The following is a 9,834-nucleotide window of genomic DNA, read 5'->3' on the forward strand; positions in this document are numbered from 1 at the left end:
TGTGGCCAATGCCAGTACCGCCTGACTGGCCCCCGTGCCAGTGGCACATAAAAAGCACCCACGACACTCTCAGAGTGGTTGGCATTAGGAAGGGCATCCAGCTGTAGAAACATTGTCAGATCAGATTGGAGCCTGGTGCAGTCTTCTATCTTGCCAGCCCTCAGTCAAACCGTCCAACCGATGCTAGCATGGAAAGCGGACGTTAAACAACAACGACGACGACAATGGATGCAACAAGATTATGAGCAATGCCATCATTTGACTGTTCTCTTAAACATGAGCAGCATGGATGAGGCTTTTCAATTCCTAGATGTGGCAATGATGGGCACCTCTTGCAGCAGGTGTCCACAAAGCTTACCTTCCACATGTCTTCATCATTGAATTAGGGTTTTGCCTATCAGGAATCACTGCTGAGATACTTAAAATACTTGACAGTGTGGCATATAACCTCATCACCAGTATAGTTAATTAGGTTGTCCACGAGGGAGTTATACCCAACAACTGGTGTAGCAGCATTACAGTCAAGAAATAATTATAGAGGTATCAAATTGTTGGACCTGGTCATGAAAGTTACAGAGATGGTCATAGCTCAACTAATTAGGAAGAGAGTTAACAGATGCAGTTTGGTTTTGTGCCAGGGAGAAGCATTACTGATACTATCTTTCTGGTAAGGTAGCTGCAGGAGAAGTATTTAGCCAAAATTAAACCTCTGTATTTGTCATTTGTCTACATGGAGAAAGCCTTTATCAGCTCCCTTGCTCTCTCATCTGGTAGTCAATACAGAAACTAAGGATAGATAAGTGGTTAGTGAGAGCTGCCCAGGCTATGTACAGGGATGCTGTCTGTAAGGCAAAAGTCAGCAATGAGTATAGCAATGAATTTAGTGTAGAGATACAAGCTCACCAAGGATCAGAAAACAGACAAATCACTAACCATTCAGAGAGATGGCCCTGCTTGAAATATAGAAAAGATGTTGGTGTACCTAATGCAAGCTATGGACACATAAGAGATGCAGCGATGTCATAAGAAGGTTAACAGAGAAAGCAGTCTTTGTGTGTGGTAGATGTGCAGGTACAATAAACATTAAGAATGTACAAAAAATAGACTTTAAATGTCCAAGGTGATCCTTAGAAGTAATTGATAGCTTCCATTACCTAGGGGAGCAAGTTAGCAGTGGAAGAAGATACTCTTAATCTGTAGTTGCTTGAATAAGAATGGACTGGGAAAAGTTCAGAGAGCTTCTACCTTTGTTGATAACAAAGGGCATCTTTTCCAGATTGTATGATGCCTGCATACAAACAGTAATGCTATGTAGCAGTGAAACATGGGCTGTGACTACAGAAAAGCTTGAAAGAAATGAAAGAAATGAAGCCTGCTTTCTCTACTGGATGGGTAATGTCAGTGTGGATCTACAACAGTGTAAATGATTTAAGAAAAAAATTGGGTATAAAAGGCATCAGATGTAGTGTGTAAGAAATAAGACTGCACTGGTACGGTCATGTAATGCATATGGATTAGAACAACTGCATAAACAAGTACTGATCTCGAACTGTGGAAGCAACTTGTGGAAAGGGTAGACCCAGGAAGACCTGGGATAAAGTAGTGGGAAATGAGCTACAGATTGTGAGCCTGACAGAGGAGATAATAAGGGACCAAGACTTCTGATGATTTGCTGTGCTTGAGAAGACATATCAAGCTAAGTAAAATCATGGCCATCTATATATATATATAAGAATGTCTTTTATTGCCATGCTCCCACTTCCCCTCATGCACACACACACACACACACACACGAACAAACACATGCACACACATTCATACACAATCAGTCCTCTGTCAAAACTCCCCTACAACCCATCTTCCCACCACTCCCACCACCTGCTGCAGGCCATTCTACTCTCTTTTACATGCTTATTTGCACACTCTCTATGGTTTCATATATCTACTATATCCCATCTCTTAACCACTTCAGTTCCTCCAGCCACCACTTACTATTTCAGAACACATTCCCTCACACACCTTATGGAACATATCCTATTTCCTCTACTATTTATACTCCCCACCCCATTGTTCCCTGTTGGTAAGGTATCTCTCTCTCTCTCACTCTGAATGCCTCTCTATCTTTCTCTCTAACTCTGTCCCACCTTCCTCTCCTTCCTTGCTCTACTGAAACAGCCAAATATCTTCCCCTATAGCATGATGGCTATCTCTGTCTCTTTATCATACTCTAATCTTTTGCCTGACACACAACCATTTCTCTCAGCTCCACTCTGTCTTTCAGCTGAGAGGTCATTGTCTTGGAAACTACTTGGTGACCCTGCTGGTGCTGGTGTCACGTAAAAAGCATCTGTGCTGGTGCCACATGAAAAGCACCCAGTACACTTTGTAAAGCGGTTGGCATTAGGAAGGGCATCCAGCCATAGAAACCATGTCAAAACAGACAATTGGAGCCTGGCTCTCTGGCTTGCCAGCTCCCATCAAACCATCCAGCCCATGCCAGCATGGAAAACAAATGTTAAATGATGATGTTTATGATGATGATGAATATATACATACACACATATATACATACTAGCAAATGCACCCATCCTTTGGACGGTTTAAGTTGCTTTGGTGGTATTTTTTTTCACCAAATAAATGAACTACCAAGAAGGTTTATGAGTAGCATGGCAATCTAGGTTACCGATTAACCTAAGAACAGAAAACCAAACTGAAGGCTGGTTATTGTGGAGGTCATTGCACTTTAATGATCATGGAACATATAAGTTTGCAAGTGATGCAAAGTAGAGCTACTGAAGTGTTTTGGGAATAGATTATGGATAATGACTACAAAATATAGTTGTTTTATATGAAAGTGAAATTTCTTGTCAGAAATAGCCACATAAATAGTGTAAAGAAATTGAAGGAAGATGTTGAAACTTCCCCTCATACTGGGGAAGTTTATTTTATTCAACAGCAAAGGGAGCTATTTTTTTGGAGAGAAGAATGATTGGTACATTCAAAGATGGCAGTATAATACCTACTTGAAAAAGCACAGTTAAAGAAATGTATTTACTACATGCTTACAGTGTACGACCACTCTGAAATTGACTTCAGTTAATGAAAAATGAAAACATGAAGAGTTTGATTTCAGTTCATGAATACAGCTTTGAGTCTTTAGCAGTTCACAGTGAAAAGATGTTGTGTTCAAAATATCATAATGGATGGGTAAATAAGCATCCTTAAAGTGAAACAATGCATTGGTAGGTAAGCAAAAGTATCAACAAATAGAAGACGGGGAAGGGAGCATCACCTTTCAAGTAACTCAGAATAGATAAAGGTAAGCTTGCTAAAGTTTAATGCAGTTCAAATATGGAGATTAAGATTGTTTGGTATTGGATATTCATCATGTACTTTGTTCCTAGTCAATTTAATCACTGTCACAGGTGGACAGTCGAAATAAATAAATAGACAAAATCCTTTCACCTTTATAATATTCTCTAACCAAGTAATAATGCACAATTTCAACATATAAATAAATAATAAATAAAAAAAATGTGAAAACCACTAAAACAATATTCTCTAATGCCAATATATGACCATATAGATTAAAAAAGTACGAAAGACCCTACATACAAAAAAAAAAAACTATGCACATACAATGAATTAGAGAAAAACCTGTGTAAACCACCGTTTTTCCCACTTTGTCCATTTACACAGAAGCTCTGGGCAAAATGTTATAGTGCATGATCATCCTTGGAATATAAGTAATGTGTGTGTAAAGTTTGGTGAAAATCGGTTGAGAATTATGGAAATGTATGTATTAGTCAATATACACACACATACTGTAATTTATGTATATTGGATATACATACATATATACATACATTCATACATACATACATGTGTACATGTGGGTGTGAAAAACTTAATCACAGCAAAATCATTGTTGCTTATACTTACAATATTTGCACCTGTGTATTAATAGAGTCTATGACAAATGATTCAGTGCTGCGCTTCTCATTCACTATTTCTTCCCTCAAGTCATTCACCGTCTAAAAAAATCATAAGTTAGAGAAAAAGCAAGACAAGTTGTGAGAAGTGTTAAAAATCTGAGTGAAGAAAGATGGAAAAGAATAGAAAGCTTGATTTTTTAACATCTCTGTTATGTCTTGCATACTATAGCTGGCCATAGCCAAGAAAGGTAAAACAACCAATGAAAAATTCCATGATGGAATGAAGGCATGTGTTTGCTTGGATGGTAAGCTGTCTGAACACTTGTTGCAAGAGGTGTCAATCATTGCCATATATGTGCAAAAGTGTTTAGGTTTTAGCTGGACTGAAAAGATACATATCTGTGCTGCTCATGTCTAAGAGAACAATCAAGCAATGACATTACTTAAAATCAAATTGCAGTTATTATGTATATATGCGGAAGAGAAGAGTAAGCTAGAAAATAATAAAATAGACTACACATAGTAATTCAGCATAGTAAATAAAATTAATATAAAGTGTGTGTGTGTGTTGTGTGCATGTATGCATGTGCTCATGTGTGCATGTGCTCACGTGTGTGTGCATGTGTGTATGAACATGTGTGTGTGTGCACATGTGTATGTGTGCGTGCGTGCACGTTTGTGTGTGTGTGTGTGTGTGTACACTGTGAGAAGAGATTACTGGCATTTTGGGCAAGACCTTTTATATGATGTTAGAAATCACCTCAACATATGACATGTATGAAACTGATGGAGAAATTCATGAGTTTTGGTAAAGTTTGCTAAAGAAGAAAAGAGGAATCTGTTGTTTTGGGACTGATTCTTCATTAACATCATCACCATTTTAATATCTACTTTTCCATGCTTGCATGGGCCTGATGGAATTTGCTAAGAAAGATTTTCTACAGTTGGATGCTCTTCCTGTTGCCAATCCTCACTTGTCTCCAGCAAGATTATATTTACCCATGGTAAAGCATGTTTTTCATGTAAAATTGTAAATGAGCAACACTCATTTTCAACCATCACATGATGACGAGACAAGGACACACATACGTAGACCTTTAGCAATATGCTGTGCTTGAGAAGACCTGTCAAGCCAAGTGAAATCGTAGTTGTGACTGATGCCAATGCCAATGCCACATAACTGGCACCCATACTGGTGGCATATAAAATGCACCTTTAGAGCATTGGGCCAATGCTGTGTCACATAACTAGCACCTGTGCTGGTGTCGTGTAACTAGCACCTGTGCCAGTAGCATGTAAAAAGTGCCTTTCAAGCATAGGGCCTCATGGAAGCAGTAACAAATGACTGAGACCTTCAGCAACCTGCCATGCTTGAGTAGAAGACCCATCAAGCCAAGTGAAATTGTAGTCATGACAGATACTGGTGTCACACAATTGGCACCTGTGCTGGTGGGACATAAAAGCACCCATTACACTCTCAGAGTGGCTGGTGTTAGGAAGGGCATCCAGCGATGGGAACCTTGCCAAATCATACTGGTTAGCCCTGGTCAAACCATCTAACCCATGCCAGCATGGACAACAAACGTTAAATGATGATGATGATGTTAATGTCCACTTTTCCATGCTTGCATGGGTCAGATGGAGTTTATTGAAGCAGAATTCCTATGGCTATATGTCTTTTCTGTCGCCTCTTTCCAAGTAAGGTAATAATTTCTCAGTGGTCAAGCAAGCTTTTACAGAATCTTGGAAATGAAGGACAGTGGCACTCGTTTATAACTATTATGTGATGTCAAGACAAGGAGAGGCAAACATACATGCACAAAGACACACACACACACACATATATATATATATATAACACACATAAACACACACACATATATATATATATAAAACACACGCATATATAAAAAGTCTTCTTTCAGTTTCTATATACCAAATCAACTCACAAGGTTTTGGTCTGTCCTGGAATGTAGTAGAAGACACTTGCCTAAGGTGCTACAAATTGGGAGTGAACTGCTATCCTCTGATAAAACACAGTGAGTCAGCCTACTGTGTTTTGTTGGAGAGTGAGTGTTTGAATTCCTTGGAACATGTCTCATACATGATCACAAAAAATGTTCAACTTGTCATTGTACAACCTATGATACACAGTAAGGTGAAAAAATTGGGATAATTTTTTTTCAATCTTTCGCAAGTATCTCAGTTTCTTGTTTTTTGACATGCTGAGTTTTGTCAGAGAAGGGCAGTGAAGTTTAAACCACATGACTTGGAAGTAAGCTTCTTACCCTCATAGCCACACCTGTACTTTATAAGAGAAAAAAGTTTTTCTACGTTTTCAGTTGAAAAATTTCTTTACTTTAAGATAAAGATTAAATATCAGATACCTCATCTACCCTTTTGTCCACTATCCAAACATCTATGTTTAGCTTTCAGCATACAAACTTATTTTACTTTACAAATTTTCTGAGGTGCTCTGCCTTTCATACAAATTAACAGTACAATTCAACAGTTCATATTTAGTTAATTTTTCTCCAGCCTCTGGAGCTCTACAATCAAGTGACCATGTTTCATTATTCATACTATATCATACTCTTTGTACATTTAAGATTTTATATATATATATATATATATATATATATATATATACTACTTACACAAGATTTATACAGTCTGCTTTTGAATAGAAAAACCTGTTAACAAACAGATTTTATTCCTAACTCTCCTAACTTTTTTTGAACGTTTCCCAACTCTTTCTTACTCAAGCTTCAATACTAATTTGATCACCAAGGTAACAGAAACTATTTACTATCTCTAACGAGCCATTTAATTAGTCTATGTACTTCGTTTCAAGGGCAATTCTGCTGCTAAATAGCTCTGCATATTTGATGCATCTAAAGTTCTAGTTTCCTGTCAGTCTGCCAGAGATTCCACATCTTTTATGTATTCATTAGAGCAGACTGTATATAAAATGCCCCCACCTCACCCTCACTCATACATTCAAATGGCGTTTAATTTTATATACTTTTTGCTTTGAAATTTTATAATTTATCATAGTTTTTGGAAAAGAGATAAAGGACCCAGGCAGAGATAGTGTATTCCATAAGTTATGTAGCAGTTGTTTTTAGGCTATATATTGCACAACATGGCAATTTATGTTCCCAACACAATTCTACTGTAACTCATGTCTCATAATTCCTTAATTATCATACCTGTGATAGTTGTAAAATGTTTCAGTGCCAGAGAACAACTTCCAGCAGAGAATTGTGAAAGTATAGTGTGTACCATCAAACAGTACTCATTACTGTTTTATGTGCCACCTGCACAAGAGCCAGTCCATCGGCACTGGCAATGATCTCGCTCAGATGTCTTACTGGTAAAGGCCACGCTCAAAATGATGTATTTTACGTGTCACCTGCACAAGAGCCAAGATATTTAAATTAATTTTTTTTAACTAAACAGTTTGGAACCTCAGACACTGGTTGAATGCGTCACGTAGAACATGGTTTACTCTTAATGTTTTTGACAAAACCTTGCACTTCAGAAGCTACTCCATATCAAAGTCGTCATATTTGGGAAACTTCAGCCAATCAATGACTATTAGGTTGGTGCATAATTATTGTGGGTTTTTTTTTCAAGAAATTTTATTCAACAAAAACAATAACAAAATTTAACAAAAAATATCTTTAAATGATTATTCCAACTGGCTGCCAAGCAAATGGGAAGCAGTAATTGAAGTAGGTGGTGAATATGCTCCGGAATAATCATTTAATGATGTTTTTGTTCAATAAAATTTATTGAAAAAAGTTGCAATAATTATACACAACCTAATAGTTGTTTATATAGGCACAATGACCTATTTTATCAGGTTAGATAGCTTCCTTAATACTAACTTTTCATTCATACGATATACATACTTTATTTCAGGTAAGAATGTATATCCATAACCTGCAAGGCATGACCTCTTCTTCAACAGCATCAGAATTAATACATTATTTGGTGTATCTGAAGTGGCAAGTTCAAATTCCACCAAGGTCGCCTTTGCCTTTCATCCTTTCGGAGTCAATAAATTAAATACCAGTTTCGTACTGGGATCGATCTAATTCATTGACTCTCTCTCTAAAAATTTTGGGCCTTGTGCCTAGAGTAGAAGGATTATTTGGTGTATCTCATTAAATATAGATACTTTGTGAGAAATGTTAGCTTCTTGAATAGTTAAATTAAAACTCTTAATGACATGTTGGTATGCAGTATTTTGTTACACAACCATAATATACTGTTGTTGTTGTTGGCACTCCGTCGCTTACGACATCGAGGGTTCCAGTTGATCCGATCAATGGAACAGCCTGCTCGTGAAATTAATGTGCAAGTGGCTGAGCACTCCACAGACACGTGTACCCTTAACGTAGTTCTCGGGGATATTCAGCGTGACAGTGTGACAAGGCTGACCCTTTGAATTACAAGCACAACAGAAACAGGAAGAGTGAGAGAAAGTTGTGGTGAAAGAGTACAGCAGGGTTCGCCACCATCCACTGCCAGAGCCTTGTGGAGCTTTTAGGTGTTTTCGCTCAATAAACACTCACAACGCCCGGTCTGAGAATCGAAACTGCGATCCTATGACCGCGAGTCCGCTGCCCTAACCACTGGGCCATTGCACCTCCACCATAATATACTATAAAATATGTTAAATGTTTTTATAAGTCAATACTACATTAGCAGTGCACTTTACATTACTTGTTAAGGTTATCTCTACAGATATTCTATTGAAATTATAACCAACACTGATTTTCATTGTGATGTTTTATATCTTAAGTCTGTGAAATGTTATTTGGAACACATTAACAAAATGCGAAATGTCTATATTTATATTTACATAAATGCATGGTAGGTATTTATCTATCAATTTGGCTTTTGTCAGTAACTAATTGTGTCACCACCACTACTATTACCATTGTCATCCCTGTCGTCATTGTTGCCATCACCATCATTGTCGTCATCATAATCATCATCATCATCATCATCATCATCATCATCAAAAGAAAGCATGTTACAACATAAAGGTTTTTCAAAGTAAATATTTTGAAGGGTGTAGATCAAAACTAATTGTGAAGTAAAGAAACAAATTAATTACCGCTTTTATTGCAAGTAAGTATTCAGATATAGTTTTGACTTGAAAATCATCAAATGAGGATACAGAATGCTTCCTTGTAATAATAGACTTCTTAAATTCTTCCTTGGTAGTCATCATACTAAAATATGGAAAATGAAGATAAATTAATTAACTAAATTCTTCCTCATGCCTTTATTCTAAAGTACTGAAAATCAAAAACACCCAACTGGTATTTGATAATAAATGTAATATAAGCTGATATTAAATTGAAAGCAGAAACAGGCTAATTAACTCAGTGAACTCGAATCTTATACCTGTATCTTGCTTGCTAACAAACAATATAGCTTTTACTAGGCTTTTAATATCTTTATTGTATCAAATTGGTGATTATAATATCTTAATTTAATTGTTGTTCATACTTAGTATGAGCAGGTGGAAAATTACAAGCATTTAAACTGGTAAATTACCACCAACTAGCTCCAATTATTTGTTTACAATAACAATTCTTCCCTATTCTCATTTTTAAATTAAAACCTTTGCCAAACTCAACCCAGGTTGCCTTACCCTTTACTGTTAAGAGCAACATGCTCATGAACTACTTTCTCTTTATCAACAATTGTTCTCCTCTTAATTTTTTTTCAACTGTCATGCCTCTAGTAATTATTTATTTTGTCAAATTCTTCACTCTAAATGCTAAAATTTTGTTGATATATAAAACTAAACCAGGGAAGCTTGGATATTAGCATCCCTTTTAAGAGGTATCTTTATCCTCGAAATTGCTTTACATAT

General features: G+C 36.8%; 1 protein-coding gene across 1 annotated transcript in view; it reads right to left on the minus strand.

The window, feature by feature from the left end:
* Positions 1 to 9,834, minus strand: part of LOC106884052 (uncharacterized protein DDB_G0283697) — a 53,715-nt gene that overhangs the window by 38,754 nt on the left and 5,127 nt on the right. The window contains exons 3-4 of the mRNA XM_052965867.1: positions 9,067 to 9,184; positions 3,943 to 4,034 (exon numbers count right to left, since the gene is read on the minus strand). Coding sequence (XP_052821827.1) covers positions 3,943 to 4,034; positions 9,067 to 9,183 — 209 coding nt within the window. The 5' untranslated portion in view covers position 9,184. The remainder of the gene's footprint in view (positions 1 to 3,942; positions 4,035 to 9,066; positions 9,185 to 9,834) is intronic.

Source organism: Octopus bimaculoides, chromosome 2, assembly GCF_001194135.2.
Source record: "Octopus bimaculoides isolate UCB-OBI-ISO-001 chromosome 2, ASM119413v2, whole genome shotgun sequence".
Taxonomy (NCBI): domain Eukaryota; kingdom Metazoa; phylum Mollusca; class Cephalopoda; order Octopoda; family Octopodidae; genus Octopus; species Octopus bimaculoides.